This window comes from Pleurodeles waltl, chromosome 9, assembly GCF_031143425.1.
Source record: "Pleurodeles waltl isolate 20211129_DDA chromosome 9, aPleWal1.hap1.20221129, whole genome shotgun sequence".
Taxonomy (NCBI): Eukaryota; Metazoa; Chordata; class Amphibia; order Caudata; family Salamandridae; genus Pleurodeles; species Pleurodeles waltl.
Genome location: NC_090448.1, coordinates 209,632,379 through 209,649,358, shown reverse-complemented (window position 1 = coordinate 209,649,358; position 16,980 = coordinate 209,632,379). Strand labels below are relative to the sequence as shown.

General features: G+C 47.7%; 1 protein-coding gene across 4 annotated transcripts in view; it reads left to right on the top strand.

Moving 5' to 3' along the window:
* Window positions 1-16,980, top strand: part of PXK (PX domain containing serine/threonine kinase like) — a 317,799-nt gene that overhangs the window by 258,809 nt on the left and 42,010 nt on the right. For all 4 annotated transcript variants that reach the window (XM_069206554.1, XM_069206556.1, XM_069206555.1 and 1 more), the window contains exon 16: window positions 13,100-13,169. In XM_069206554.1, the coding sequence (XP_069062655.1) occupies window positions 13,100-13,169 (70 nt within the window). The remainder of the gene's footprint in view (window positions 1-13,099; window positions 13,170-16,980) is intronic.

Below are 16,980 nucleotides of genomic sequence, written 5' to 3'. Positions count from 1 at the left end.
CGGGTAGGGGTGGGAGGGTTGGAATAATTTTGTATTTAGGGCAGGCGGGTTTTTACGGGTGGGGGTTGGGGTAATTTTGTATTTAGGGCGGGTGGGGATTGGGATTTTAGGGGCGGGTTGGGGTCGTTTTGTATTTAGGGAGGGTGGGGGTCGGGTTTTTAGGGGCGGGTTGGGGTAATTTTGTATTTAGGGCAGGTGGGGGGTCAGGTTTTTAGGGGCGGGTTGGGGTCATTTTTTATTTAGGGCAGGTGGGGGGGGGTCGGGTTTTTAGGGGCGGGCTGGGGTCATTTTTTATTTAGGGCAGGTGGGGGGGTTGGGTTTTTAGGGGCGGGTTGGGGTCATTTTGTATTTAGGGCAGGTGGGGGGGTCGGGTTTTTAGGGGCGGGTTGGGGTCATTTTGTATTTAGGGCAGGTGGGGGGGGTCGGGTTTTTAGGGGCGGGTTGGGGTAATTTTGTATTTAGGGCAGGTGGGGGGGTCGGGGTTTTAGGGGCGGGTTGGGGTCATTTTGTATTTAGGGCAGGTGGGGGGGGGGTCGGGTTTTTAGGGGGGGGTTGGGGTCATTTTGTATTTAGGGCAGGTGAGGGGGTCGGGTTTTTAGGGGCGGTTGGGGTCATTTTGTATTTAGGGCAGGTGGGGGGGGTCGGGTTTTTATGGATCAAATCTGGTTATTGTTTTAAACAAATCAACATATAGACACAACACAGCACAGTATGATAGACACGCTGCAGGATTCCCTTATTGAAAAACTCTCCCTCGTCCCCCATGAGATCGTCCCTCTTGTGGCCGTATCAGGAGGCTCCCCTATCAGTCTCATCCTTGCTACCCGGAGAAAAGTTGGGCCCTACAAAAAGGTCCGCAGCGTTGCGAGTCAAGTCTCATACTTGTAATACATGACATATTGTTAACAAATAAAACATAAAACATTAACAGTTCTTCCCCTGAGAGACCCCGACTCTTCATCTCTCTGGTCCCCAGCCCCATCCCCACCTCATTGCTCTCATTCTCCACAGGATCCCGTCAGATAGGCACACACCCAACAGTTCAGGTCAGTCCTAGTACTCGCAAATAAGCAGGGCATGTTAGCTCAGTAAATTCAGTGGATAAGATCTGAAGGAACGGCCTCCACAGAGTGGACAGGTCGCCCGTCCGCTGCTGAGAGGCCAGGGTAAGCTTCTCCATCGCCAAAATGAACCACAGTTTCTGCAGCCAAGATACATATGTCGGTACTCTGTCTGTGCCCCACAAGGCTAAGATCAGCTGCAGCACCGCATTGAGGGCCAAGACCATCTGCCGCCCCTTCAGCGATCGCAGAGGGAAGGTGAGGGGATTAGGCAGACCCAGCAGGATATACAAAGGAAATCTAGGAATCGTAGTGTCGAACTCTGCCTCAACCCCGTCCACAATGCTCTCCCAAAATCTATGGAGCTTGGGGCAATGCCACAATAAATGCACCAGTGTACCCCTCCCCCCACAGCCCCTCTAACATAGGTTAGATCTAGTGGGGTCCCATGCATGCATCCTTGCTGGGGTGTAGTACCAGTAGGAGGTCACCTTATATGCTGTCTCTGTCCCAGCCGCATTAAAGGCCATATGATGTATTCTATAAAAGATACTATCCCACTCCTCATCAGAAAGCTCCCTTTCCAGCTCCTTTTCCCATCTCAACTGTCCCTTGGATTTAGGCGGTCGCCCCTCTCCCTGTAAAAGCCTGTAAAGCTCTGAAATTACTTGTTTATCATCCTTCTTCATCAAGAGCCATTTCTCAAACGGTGTTAACGGTCTGTACATTAATGCCCTATTAGCCGGCAACAGGGCCCAATGCCTGATCTGATAGTACATCATCCTATCCGTCTCTGTCAAGCTGTAGGCCTCTCTCATCTGGTCAAAGGGAATCACCCCTTGCTCATCAAAAATGCTCCTCACCCTTTTACAGCCTCCCTCATACCAGCGTCGCAATCCCTCCCCTCGTAGCCCCGGTTCAAAGTCAGGATTCGCACCAATGGGGGTCATCGGAGATGGAAACGTCATCAAACCCAACCGGCCCGCCACCGCATCCCATATGCGTAACGTTGCTCCTGTAATCGGGGAAGAGTAGAGTCCCCCACCCTGTGCCGACGCCGGAGCCAGGGCTCCTTCCATATAGGAGAGCCCGCCACCGCCTGGTCCATAAAGCACCAATGTTTCTCGGTAAGTGGGCGACTCCACTCTAAAAGGAAACATAGCTGTGTCGCCTAATAATATCGCAAAAGGCAGGGAACCGCAAACCCCTCCACCCCCTTGGAGCGACACAGGACTCACCGCGGGAGCCGCGCCAGACGACCCTCCCAGATAAATCTCATAACCGCTGCTTGAAGAGTCACTATCGTCCGGGGAGGTGGGGTCAGGGGAAGCACCTGGAACACATACAGTATACGCGGCAAAACTGTCATCTTTACCGCCGCCACTCTGCCCAGCCAGGACAATTTTAGTCTTCCCCCAAGCCTCCAGGTCCCGCTTTACTTCCTTAACTAACTTCGTGTAGTTCAAGCTCGCCGTCTTTACAGCAGAAGGTGCCAGATCAATCCCCAAGTAAGAAAGCCGCGAGGACGACCAAAGAAAGGGGTAACAGGCCTTCAACACCTCCTCATTCTCCGGGCTTAGAAATCGACCAAGAACCTGGGACTTCTGCATATTCACCCGGAATCCTGAGACCCCACCGAACTCATCAAGTATCTCCATAAGCGCCGGCAGTGATGTTGCGGGCTCCGCCAGGGTAAGGATCACATCATCTGCATATAAGGTGATGAGATGATGATCGCCTCCAAACTTTATGCCAGAGACTGAGGAGCTATCCCGCAGGCGCTGCGCCAGGGGCTCCATGTATAGCACAAACAAGAGAGGAGAAAGTGGGCACCCCTGTCTCGTCCCTCGCTTGAGTGGGAATGGCAAGGAAAGTGTACCATTGACTCTGACCGCAGCCCTGGGGGACTGATAGATACAACGAATCCACGCCATGAAGCCGGGGCCCAGTCCGAACCGCTCCAACACTTTTTAAAGATATACAGCCAATGAACCCTATCGAACGCCTTCTCCGCGTCTATAGAAAGGAAGAGTGCTTCCCGGCGAGAACAATGCGTTTTGTCTAGCAAATGAAGCAGCCGCTTCGTACTGTCACTGCACTGGCGATGCGGGATGAAACCCGCCTGATCTGTGTCCACGAGACCCGACTTGTAGAGATTAAGGCGATGGGCGAGTATACCTGTAAATAGTGTAGCATCTACATTCAGGAGCGAAATCGGCCTATATGAAGCGCACTCCTCTGGGTCCTTTCCTGTCTTATGTTTAACTGCGATGGTAGCATCGAGCATACGGGGCGCTAGGGTTCCCGACTCCCGGAAGGAATTAAAGAGCCGCACTAAAAGCGGCACGAGTTCCGCACAGAAGGTCTTGTAAAAAGAGTGCCGTAAAACCGTCAGGACCTGGGGATTTCCCCACCGTTAGGCGCGAGATCGCCGAAATGACCTATTCCGTCCTTATCGGTTGGTCCAATAAAGACGCCTCTCTCTCCCCAAGAGGGGTAATTGCTGTGCCATCCAGAAATGGGTCTAGAGCCACACCGCCCCGGTCATCCTCCGCATAAAGCCCCCGGTAAAACTCTGCAAACGCCTCTGCAATCCGATCACTGATTCTTGCTTCCATTCCAGACGGGGAACGGACCGACTTTATCGCCGACGCCGCTCACTGCGCACGCAACCGATGCGCCAAAAGCTTCCCACACCTGTTGCTCCCAATATAGTATTTATGTTTAAGACGTGCTATCGCGTACTAAGTCCTGTCCCAGTCTAGGCGTTTCAGTTGTTGCCGCACCTTCTCCAGCTCCCTCCAGATTCTGGACGCTCCAGTGGACTTGTGGGAGCGCTCTAGTGCAGCCACCCTCTGCTCCAGCTCTGCCCTCTTCTCTTTTCTTGCTTTATTGTCTCTAGCCGACAGCGCAATCACCTGCCCCCTCATCACCGCCTTCAAGGCCTCCCAGAGTGTTTCTAAACGGATGTTCCCATCGTCATTAAGACGCAGGTAGTCCATTATTGCACACCGGAGCGACTCCACCGTTGCCCCACTCTGAAGCAGCGAGTCTCTAAAACGCCAGCCCGGAGTCCCCACCCAGGCCACCTCCACAGTGACCTCTACAGTAATAGGAGCATGGTCCGACAAGACCCTAGGCTCAATCGTAGCCTCTCGAACTCGCGAAAAAAGCTCCTGTGACGCCAAACAAAGGTCGAGCAGAGCATACGTCTTAGTCGCGGCTGAGTAAAAGGAGTAATCGCTAAGCGTGGGGTGCATCTTTCTCCACACATCCTCCAAACCACACTCAGTCAGCCACTGGCGCCCTGCCACTGTCAACGCCCCGGTCTGCCCAAAACGGTGGCCGGAACGATCTAGCTCATTATCCATCACCATGTTGAAATCTTTCCCCACCAAGATGGCGCCATCCGGCGAGTGTAGGATTGGGGGGACAGCCTGCCTCAGGAAGGCTTCCTGCTGAGTATTGGGAGCATACAAAGAAGCAACAGTAAAGAAAAAAGTCCCAAGCCTTATTCTGATAGCCAGAAGCCTACCCTGTACCTCATGTATCTTGGCCACTTCTTCCCTGGGAAAGGACCTAGAAAGCAATATCGCCACCCCAGCATGTTTCGTGGAAGCCGAAGACCAAAATTGTCTAGGGAACCACTGTGAGCGCATACGATATATGTCCTTATGCAATAAGTGTGTTTCCTGTAGCAAGCAGATATGGCTCCCAGATCTCTCAAGGCCTTTTAGGATCGCCAGCCTCTTAGTCGGACTGTTGAGCCCGCGGACATTTAAGCTTATGCACTTAATAGTCATGCAGCCGGAGGGGAAAAACGCTCCGCAAAGGAGGAGCTGCGCAGGGGAACCATAGCCCAAGAAAGCACCATGACCCTTCCGAACAGCAGGGCCAAATCGCTACGCCACTCAATGACCAGGATCCCAGGGAAGCACACCAACAGAAAGCTTTTACGCACAATGGGTGCTTACAGCAAACCAGTCCTCTCACACACATCTCCACAGAGGCAAAGTCTCAACAGGGCCGTAGAACCTCCCACGTGCGTCAAGCCAAGTCCATCGCCTCCGCCACCCGGGCCCCTCTTAGACGGCTACAACGCCTAATGCAATACGACCCATAACTGTTCAGCTCTCCTCGGCCGCCTCTCTCTTACGCACTGGTCCCAGCGGCCACGGTGCTCAGCGCCGACTGCCGTTCCGACATCTGTTCCACAGCCGTAGGTCGGTGCTGCTTCTGCCGTCCCTCCGTCCGTCGCCAACGCGGGCGGTCCTTATCAGTCAAGCCGAGATTCCCTCCCGGGTCTTGACTGTCACCCTCCAGGTGCAGGATCCGATATGCCTCTGATAGTGATTTCACCTGCCGAAGCTGATCCTCCCATCGGAAGACAAGGCGGGACGGATGGCCCCAAGAATATGACACATCATGTGCTCGCAGATGCTCTGTGATGGACTTAAATTCCCGCCTCTGCTGCAAAGTCCGAACCAAGAGGTCCTGGAACAGTTGGAGTGCATGCCCTCTGAAGTGTACCTGCGGGAGATTGCGAGCCTTCTGCAATATGCTATCTTTAAGTCCATAACTGTGTACACAGGCTAGAATGTCTGGCGGGCGATCTCTGGCACCACCAGCACGGCCCACTCGATGGACTCTATCCAGCGTGATCTCCCTAGTCTCCTCCAGTCCAAGTATCGAGCGGAACAGCGCCACCACAAAGTCACCAATATCCTCCTTCTCCGTCCCAGCCGGCACTCCTCTAATTGGATATTGTGCCTTCTTGAGCGGTTCTCCAAGTCCTCCACTGCTATTTGTAGAAGTTCCTGCTGCTCCCTAAGTCGGACAAACTCTTGTTGCAGGTCCGCCACTTCTTCGCCGCGGGATATCTCACCAACCTCCATCTGTGCAACCCGCTCTCCCAGGGACATAACCTCCCCTCGCAACTCCTTCACCTCCTGAGAGATGTCCCTGCGGAGTTCCTGTATATCGCTCCGGAGTGAATCGAACAAGGAGGTAAGAAAGCCCTTGGTAACGGGGGCCCCCTCTTCCTCCTCCATCTCGCCACGTGATGGGGGGTTGAGGTAATTTTCTATTTAGTGGGGGTGGGAGGCGGGTTATTTGGGGTGGGGTGGGGGGCAGGGTAATTCTGTATTTAGGGCAGGTGGGGGTTTTTAGGGGTGGGGTAATTTTGTTTTGTGGGTGGTCGGGCTGGTTTTTATGGGGGCTGGGGGTTTGGGGTAATTTTGTATTTAGTGGGGGTGGGAGGGTTGGGGTAATTTTGTATTTAGGGCAGGGGGGGTTTTAGGGGTGGGGGTTGGGGTAATTTTGTATTTAGGACGGGTGGGGGTTTGGGTTTTTAGGGGCGGGTTGGGGTAATTTTGTATATAGGGCGGGTTAGGGGTCGGGTTTTTAGGGGCGGGTTGGGGTAATTTTGTATTTAGGGCGGGTGGGGGGTCAGGTTTTTAGGGGCAGTTTGGGTCATTTTGTATTTAGGATGTTGGGGCTTGGGTTTGTAGGGGCGGGTTGGGGTAATGTTGTATTCAGAGCAGGTGGGAGGTCGGGTTTTTAGGGACGGGGTGGGGTAATTTTGTATTCAGGGCAGATAGGGGGTCGGGTTTTTGGGGGCAGGGGTGGGGGGGTTGAGGTAATTTTGTATTTAAGGCGGGTGGGAGGTGGGTTATTTGGGGTGGGGTAATTTTGTATTTAGGGCGGGTGTTTTTTTTTTTTTAGGGATGGGGTAATTTTGTATTGTGGGAAGGGGGGGCTGGTTTTTAGGGGTGGGGTGGAGGGATTGGGGTGTTTTTGTATGTAGGGCAGGTAGGGGCAGGTTATTAGGGGTGGGGATGGGGGGTCGGGGTAATTTTTTTATTTACGCCGGGCGGATTTTTAGGGGTGAGGGGGGTCAGGGTAATTTTGTGTTTAGGGCAGGTGGGGGGGAGGTCGGATTTATAAGGGTGGGGTTGAGCTAATTTTGTATTGCAGGTGGGGGGGGTGGGTTTTTAGGGGTGGGATGGGGGGTCGGGATAATTTTGTTTTTAGGGGTTGGGTAGTTTTATTTTTGGTGGTGGGGGGTCGGTTTTAGGGCTCAGGGTGGGTGGGGGTATCGGGGTACAGGGGTGTGGAATTTATTAAAATATCTACTTGTCCAGTGGACATGTTGCTTCTCAAATCTACTTGTCCTGTAAAAAGATCTACTTGTCCCTTTGGTGCCATGTAGTGTGGCAACAAATGATGGCAGCAATCTCATTATGTAAGTGCTCTGATAATAGCCTCTCTGATTATGCCAGGGCTACTACCATAGTAGGGCTTGAATACTTGCAGTTCCAATCCCTACTGTAGCAATTTCCTTATTTTGCCACCTTTCTGCAGATCTGCATACTGGGGCTGGAGGAAGCAGTAAGCAATAGTTCCAGGGCTGGAACGCCTTTGAGTCTGCAAACCTACTAACCTGCATGTTTTAAAGATTTTTTTACCAGCTTCTCTCTAATATTTTCCCATAATAAGAAAGGTTGGACATTTACGTCTGACAATGGCAGAATTAGAACTTCTTCCAGGGTTGGGAAGAAAGTGGCTGGAGGGAAAATGAACTTGCAAATGCTCAATAGATTTTTACATGAGCAAATCTACACATCGTATTTACCCATGCTAAAATACAGTTCACAAATATTTTATAGGGGTACGACATATACCATGGGTGCACTTTTGTGACTTTCTTTAAGAATTTGGGGCCACATGTAGGTAGGTTCAGATTTGCGACCTGCAAATTGCGAGTCGCATATCCAAATGTAGGATGGTGTCCCTGACACCATCTGTGATTCGCAAGGGCTTCGCAAATGCCCACCTCATTAATAATCATGAGGTGGGTCGCAATTTGCGACCCCCTCGCGAATGGCGGCCCTCACAGGGATGGTGGCCTGCTGGAGACAGCAGACCACCATGTCTGTGACTGCTTTTCAATAAAGCAGTTTTTTTTTTTTTTTTTTTTTTTTGTAATGCAGCCCGTTTTCCTTAAAGGAAAACGAGATGCCTAACAAAAACGAAAAATGAAACGTTTTCGTTTCATTTTTTCAGAGCAGGCAGTGGTCTGCAGGACCACTGCCTGCTCTGAAAAAATGTTTACAGTGACATTCACAATGGGGAAGGGGTCCCATGGGGATCCCTTCCCTTTTGCGAAAGTGTTAGCACCCATTTGAAATGGGTGCAAACTGCGATTGGTTTGCGCCCGCGTTCGCGGTCACAAAACAATCCTACATTGCACTGCGAGTCGCAATTAGGAAGGGAACACCCCTTACTAATTGCGAGTCGCAAACCCGTTTTGCGATTCGGTAATCAGGTTACCGAATCGCAAAACTGGGTTTGTGCATCGAAATGTGCTTTTTTGCATGTCGCAAACAGCGAAAGTCGCTGTTTGCGACATGCAAAAAGCTACCTACATGTGGGTCTTGGTCCCTAATTTGGTCTGGTGTTAAAGACATTTTGTTTTTATTAAACTTCTATTTCTCTCTCTTTCGGCCGGCTTTACTGTGAGTGATCGCATTCTGCTCTTCCACAAGGAGCATATTGCCACACAAAGTAGTTTTGTTCAGTGTCAGGAACTACAATGGCAATCAGTGACGTAACGAAACTGGAGGGTGCCCCTTTGTAAAGAACATGGAGGAGCCCCCTCTCCAGACTCACTCAGGGCAGGTGCTGTGCTGAAGGGGCCCCCTGGAGGGGGGCTGTGGGGCCTTTGCTATGCCGCTGGTGGCAACATGTGCTTTTAGAGTTCAAAAACTTTTGGGGGGGGGGGGGGGGGGTTGCCAGTGTTTGTTACAATGTTGAGGGCCTGGTAGCTTCCACAACAATAAAGTGTTACAAAAGCCATGTCAAAACAAGACACGCATTGATGAAACTAAAAGACTTATAAAAATATGTCAGATCAGTTGGCTTTGTCAGTGTTTGTTAATTTTCATGCTTCCCATAATCGTGTTGAAAATGGTTACACTGATTTTCCATTAGAAATATTTTTGGGAAATACTAGCATGCATCAACACATTTTACTATATGACACTTAATTTGCATATAATCAGAGAGCATTCTGGGAGCATTATACTTAGCCTCATAGCCTAAACTTTTCAAACATGTGTATACACGTTTTTCTTTTTTGTACTGGAACCAACGTCAGTAGTGAAGTGTGACCTTAAAACATTTATTTACAGCACTCACCCTAATAATGAAGGCTTTCAAATAATGAACCATAAATACAAGTTCGAACAGCTTTATCTTTTGGAAACACATTACCTCAACTGCAGAGAGTTCCACTCTCTGTAAACAGGCAGCCAAAGTGTTTGTGCGGGGGTTGGGCCTACTTGTCCCAAGGACAAAGTAAACATAAAAACTTGTTGCCCTTGACCCCAAACAAGATGTCCCGGGCGTCGGGCGATAGGAATTCCACATCCCTGGGGTAGTTTTTAAAGGTGGGGGATCAGGTTACTTCTGTTTTTAGCAGCGAGGTTGGGGGGGTCAGGTCATTTTGTTTTAGGGATGTTTTAAAAAAAAAATAAATTGGGGTTGGGGGTCGGTTTTAGGGCTCAGGGTGGGGGGTACCAGGGTAGTTTTTAAGGGTGGGGAGTCAGGGCTCTTCAGTTTTTAGGGTGGGAGGGTGGTATGTGACAACCACACATGCTGTTTCCATACATGTCTTTACTAGGCACGCCCTTACAAAGAAAAATCGTTGTAAAGGCATGTGTGGAAACAATGTGGTCGTTGTTCCGACCGCGTTTTTTCGGCATGCGTGGTTTCATCATCCAACCATTACAGTGTGGATGCTTCAGGATGAGATGCCTGAATTTTATTGCAGCATTCAATACTCCCACCTCCTCCTCCCAAGCCGGAAAAGACCAGCTGTTGTGCTCTGATCAGAGCTGATCTCTCGTTCCCTTTTAGCATTTATAGTGCAGCTATGGCATTTTTGAACATGCAGATCAATAGTTTGAGCAGAGCAGAACCAGAAGTCGGCCTGCACAGTTGGCTTCCATTGACCCACAGCTTTCCTTATTGGCAGCCACCATGTACACAGCTGGCTCACTGCACGCTCTCAGGTTATGTTCTTTAATGGACTGCCCCTGCTCTGCTATTGTTATCTTCATTAGAGCTTTGTTGAAATGCGAGGCGAGAACGCTTACAAAACTTTTAATTCTGTTGGGCGTGTCTTTCAGCATTGGGTTTTGTATGCCTGACAATCATGCAGGCACAGCTTGCATATTTGAACAGGATTGAAAACCTGCTTTTTCACGCGTCCCTCATCAGGAAGGCATGTTTTCAGTCTGAATCCTACTCTTCTGCTTTGATATCAACCTAACGCTTTTGCACTTTTTGCAGAATGTACATACGTTTGAAAGAAGAAGCAGTCCATTTGTATAACTTATGAATTTTTCCAGTTTTCATCAGGAAAAGTGCTTGAAATTGACTAATCTCACTGGAAAGGCATGGCACCAGCACAGGACAAGTACATTCACTTAAAACTTGAAGAGCCTTGCATCTGGAGTCTCTCTCGTGGGGCCTCTCCCTGCCAGCCCTCACAACACCCACCGGGGCATAGCTTATCTCCTTCGTTGGGGCCATAAATCTTCCCGGTCTGCTTGTTTGCTTCACTCTCACTTCCTAGTAAACTGTATTCACTTCTATTAGAACTTGCTAGCCAACATGTGGATTATTTAAAATTTAACTTTAAGCCTATGTGCGGAGTTTGTCAAAATTTAGAATGCATGTGGATGTTCAATTTTTTTTCAGCTTAGGTAGTAGTTAGGTTTGCTTTATATTTCATCTGCATTGCGTTTGCTTCCAATTGTCCTTGTTTTTGGAGGGGTTTATATTTCTCTGCACTCCAGGCCTTTCCTGTACATAATATTTGCAAATCTTGGCTGCACCAAAATATGCAGGCATTAAAAGAAACACATACATTTAACATATATATATATGTATACACATACAAAACACAAAGGAGAACTCTGGGAAGTTCCCAATTTAAGGTGGAGAGCTGCTCTAGTAAGGAGCACCCTGCAACACCAGCGACACTCTAGATTTGCTCACCTCAAATGTCTGCTTATCTAGCAAAGTCTTTAAGCATAGGATTAGCACAGTGCTATCTTCGCCGAGCTAGATAGTGACAAAGTCTTTTGCCATTTGTACAGCAAAATCTTTAAGCATAGGATTGACATAGTGTCATCCTTGCTGAGCTGTAAAATGACAAAAGCCATTTACCACTCCAGGCAATAAAGGGCCTTGGTTTGATATAGATATATATATATATATATATATATATATAGATATATATATATATATATAGATATATATATAGATATTAATCTTTTGTTACTATCAGCTTTAAGAACTGGCGCATTCAAGAAATGCTCTTGTTTGGTTAAGTAGTGTGGTTTCTGTAAAATGCGTTATTTAACCATAGTACGGAAATGCTGCTTATTTAGTGCAAACCTGCAAAAATATGTTAGGGAAAAGGAAATGTTGTGATGAGAAAAATGCTATTTCTTCTGCCCATACTATTTTGCTGCAGTTTTTAATTCTAGCTACTAGTGATTTTCCTTGTCAGTCTCCACAGGCACAACCTTTCTGTGGCAGCCTTCTAGAATAGCTTCTTTGGTAGGTGGGACCGTCTGCCTCTTTCTTTCTGTGGTAACTCTTCATAATGCTTAGGACGGGGTCCCCAGCTTCCAGTAATGACTCATGGGGGGGAGGATTTGAAATCCACACCACATACACCCTCTACACTCCAAACCAAAACACATAAATAAAAGACATTGGGCCTCATTATGACCCTGCCGGACTTCAGACCGCCAGGGTTGCGGTGGCAGTCTGACTGCAGCGAAAGTAGTGGTCCGACCACCCCATTATGACCGTGGCGGTTGCGCCATGGGTGGACTGCCAGTTTCCCTGCACAGGAGGGACTGGCTGCGCTGGCCATCTGAATCCTCCACGGCAGCGCTGCAAGCAGCGCTGCCCTGGGGATTACGACCCCCGTCTCCGCCATCTTTTACATGGTGGTAGCAGCGCTATGTAAAGGCTGGTGGAGACGGGGTGCAGGGGGCCCCCATGGCCAGCCCTGTTACGCGGTTCACTGTCAAACAGCGCGACGGGTGCTGGTGCACCTTACGCACCGTAGCATTGCTGCTGGCTCAATTGTGAGCCGGCATCAATGTTGTGAGCTGTTTCCCGCTGGGCCAGCGGGCGGAAGCAACGTTTCCGCCCATGCAACTCCTAATGGGGCCCACTGGAAGGTGGCCGCACTGGCGGCAACCTGACCACAGGAGTTTGGCAGACAGCCTTTTCTGTCCGCCAAACTCGTAATGACCCCATTGTCATTTAAAACGCCATTAGCTCTAACTCTCTCAAATGCAAGACCTATTACATTGCAAATGCTTGTTTTGGTTTTGCAGTAGTTAGCCTAAGTGCAGCTGGTCTGTCAAGACATAGGTGCTGTGCTCATTGTGCCATAGGAATCACACTGTACGTCACTGCTGATGCCTAGATAGGCCAAGGTATGTCTAAGGTTGCTTGTATTCCCATGATGCGGGGACCTGGCCTGTTCCTATTGGAGCTGGTCCAAGACTGGTTTACCATGGCCGGTCTCTGTCTAGAGTCCCATAGTGGATGAAAAACATTGGCCTCAAATATGGCCAGAGTGATCACCAGTAGCTGAAATTAATTGAAGCATTTTTTCCATCAGTTTGTTGATTTTTAAGATTACTGAATCAAGGCTGTCGTATGTACACTTTTCCAAAATATTGACTACATTTATGCCCAGCTGGCATGGGGCAAGCTGTATGCCAGCCAAAGAATAGATGCAAAGCATGTCCTGATCTCTCTTAGAATGTCTTGTGACCCTGACCTGCAGCTTCCTTGAAGTGAGCACAGGTGGCTTCTTGTTAGGTCCCAAATCATCCCATGACGTGGAAAATTAAAATAGCATTCTGTTGAAACTCTCTGAAGTTACTGTGTAAACAGCCACATGAATCTTACACTATTTTTTTCTTTTTTTGGGGTTGAAGAAGTCAAAACGCACTGCTGTAGAGAATAACGAAGAGCATTCGGCAAAACACAACAACTCAAATAATTCAGGTAAATATCAAGGGCATCTAATTTTGTCAGTGCATGTTTAATCACCCCTTGCTTGTTTTGCTAAACACATTGTTACGTTTGTTCGAGTGAATGCTATGAAAAGTGATGCCTTGGCTTCTCTCTGTCAAAATAATGAAATAATAATTATTGAAATAATTGCAACTTACTTCAGGATTTTAAATATACCTTTTTTGGTAGTTCATGCATTTTTCTTTTTCAACAAAAAGGAAAGCGCTTCCGGCTACTTTTCACCTTTTTTACCTGTTTATGGACTGTTTCTAGGTGCCGAACTGCCCTTTAGCTTTTGTTCTTGAGTCCACGGGTTTTGGATCTAGTGTTTTATTCTCCAAACAGCTCTTTCATTTAGGTTGAGTTTAGAAATTAATAAATGACAATAGCCACATGTCACTGAGCCAGGAGGTGCTTGCAGAGGCATTTTTGTATCTGATGGGGCAGAGAATCATAATCCATTTTGTCCACCCATAGCTCTCATTTACAGTACAAAAAGTACATGGTAGCGTGCTGCCAGTTCATCAAAGGTGATTTGGCACCTCACTGCACATCAGTGAAGTGCAGTAGCTACAACATCTGGTCATGCTTACATGCCAGTCCACTCCTGCTAAGTTCCACTGATGTACTCATCTGCCCCAGTAGCTCCTTCTTGGGGTCAGCAGGTACAGTCTTCATCAACATGAGAGGAGTACTCTCACACTTATCCACCATTGTTAGCACCGCCCTCACTCAAGGCCTCTTCCTGAAGCTCTCAATATAGGCCAGATCTTCCCACTTCTGAAGAAGTCCACAGTTCACCCCAATGACTTTGCCAATTCCCTGCCCATCACTCACCTACCTAACTTTGGAAACAATAATTGAAATAGCGATCTACGTACAACTGCAAGAACACTTCAGTGCTAGCCGCCACCTGCATGACTACCAATCCATCTTCAGATCATGCTTCAGCACGTAACAGCGCTGATATAAATCATAGGCAATATTCCTCTGGAACACTATGTAGCCCCTGCCCCCTGATATTGTTGGATCTCTGGTCCATGTTTGACACCATTGACCATCTCGCTCTCCTCTACACTCTAAAGGTTCAGATGGGATTCATTGACAGTTTCCTTTACCGGTTCTTCTACAGATTCAACTAACACATGGGCACCTCCAGGTCCCAAAAGGTGACTCCATGGTCCTGTCTCTTCTCACATAATTTTCAACCTTTACATAGCCCCATAGAAAGGTATCCCCTAATGACCACAATTCACCAGTACACTGATGACACACAACTAAATTTAGCAGTATTCCCTGCTCCTGACACATACAGGGCCTCAAACATGGCCTGCACCTTATTCACTTTACCTACCTGAAGCTTAACTTCACAAAAACAAAACAACTGATATCACCCAACAAAAGCAAGGAAGAATCATTCCAAAACTGAATCTGCCACAATTCATAAGACCAAAACAAGGAGAAATATCAACTGCCTGAGATTGTTGTTGACTTTCTGGAATACTGATTATGAAAAATAACATGAAACCACTACAAACAGTGAAATCTACCTCACTTTCTCCATTGGAAATGGAAAGAGCAGAGTTGTAAAAAAACATTTAAAAGACTGAATACCTTAAGGAACAAGAAATTGAAAGCTCTTTATGAAGCCTCAAACTGTAAAGCATACAGGTATCCTTGTGCAGTGTGTTTTGACAAATCAGTCTGATAAAAAAATGCCTAGGGTCTGAGTCATTCTGTGTTGTTTTTTCACTGGAGCGGTCTTTTGTCTGTAAGACTCTATAGTGACATGCGTAGTGTGAGGTTAGATGAGGCAGATGAAAAGTATTGTGTAATAATGGTAGATGGTTTAAAGGCAAGTATAAGAAAGTGGATTATTATTGGGGATGGAAGGGTCGCCCACCTCAAGGAATAATAACACTCCTTGTGAGGATGAATCCTTTAAGTCTCTAAATTAATTTGAACTCAACTGCTTGGTAGCTGTGGCACAAAGCAGACAGGGTTAACTTAAGGCAATGTCTAAAGTATTTGTGCAGTATCAAAACAGTAATAAAGTCAAAACACCAAGCAATAACAGCCTCAAACAGAATAACAAAAATAGAGTAAAATTTGATAAATGAAATGATACAGAAAGGTCAAAATACCAATCATGGGAAGTGATGGTATGAGTTTTAAACGTTTTAGGTGAAAATGGAGCCAAATGGGAAAAATGCTAACGATAGTTACTCCACAGACTTGCATGGTTTGAGGCTGACTGCGAAGGCGAGCGGGTGCAATTCGCTAAGTGGATTGGTCCTGGTGAAAGTCTAGAAGTTAATACGTTCCACATTATTTCGAACGCCCACTTAAGAAAGAGATTTCTTTCAATTTCTTGAAGAAAAATGTTGAAATGTCTTCTAACTCCTATTGCAGAATAGGGCATTGTCAGTTTTTTAGAAGAAAAACCTCCCTGTGTGGGACAAGGCTGAAACTGTAGCCACTGCCCTGGAACCAAAGAAGAAATACCCGAAGCAGATTGGTCCCACTGTTGTTCTGAAGCTTTGGATAGTTCTTGCTGAAGATTTGTTTTTTAATAGAAACACTTTATTGCTTTTTCATAACAAAGAATAGCAGTGTACACTGCATTCCAGTCAAATACAAAAATGGGTAGCTTCAGACTTACAAGAGTACCAGCTCCATACTTTGTATGCATTACTTATTGTCACACAGCAGTAGCAATGAGGGATAATTAACCCATTATACCTTGGTAGTCCTACCATTTTCCCCAAACCTTGTGGAACTTTTTGGGACATCCTCCCGCTTTGTAAATAAGTTCTTCAAGTTTTCCACACCAGTCCGTAGCTCTCCTCCATGCCTCGGGGGGGGGGTACCGTGGTTGCTGTCCAGTGGCGGCTATGAACCATTTGGCAACCAAGGCACCTATCCCCACCAGGATCCTGTCCCTTCGAGGTCCACCATGTCCTCCATGATGCCCAGGAGTGCAATTCAGGGCTGCAAGTCAATCGGAGTTCCTACAACTTCAGAGAGAATCCTCATGAGAGATGCCTAGTAGTCCTGTATGACAGGACAGCTCCAAACTGTGGAAAAAGATCCGAGTGGAGCTCGCCACCTCTGCCATTCTGGGAATCATGAATGCCAGCCTGCCACATGTGCACTGGTGTAAGATAGGCTTGGTGAAGGAACTTAAACTGTACCAGGTGAAACCTGGCAGACAGTGCCATAGTGTGGGGTGCCATACAGGTGTCACTCCAGTCCACCTTTTCCTTAGCTCAGGACGTCCTCTGTAGAGGGGGAGTATCCACCAGTGAACAATAGATTTTTGCCCGGGACCCATTAATACATTCTAGATGGCTATAAACTAGGCAGCATCCTCATCATGTGTGAGTGCATTTGGACAAGCATCCATGGGTTCGAACTGGCAATTAAAATCTCCACCCAGGAGCTTCAGCATTCCCCCGGGACATTAGCCATATGTGTATTCAGTAGCGCAATGATTTGGGAGTCACTGTTAGTCCTCCCATGTCTTAGGTAAACATTATAGATATACACACACAGCGATGGAAAGATTAGCAAGACCCAAAGAATGTCCAACGAGGTAATCATTATTTCTTGGTCCTTGCAATTAAGTGTAGTGCTCACCCATGTTACTAAGCCTCCTGAGAGTCTGCCCCTGCCTCCTGTAACAGCTACTTTACTGAAGTTAGCATAACCAGAGCAATGAACTAGCCTGGTGGACCAGGTTTCCTAGAAAAAGCAGATCAAGTGTGTATCTATAATTTTGCCCCGTTCTGGGGTCTCAACT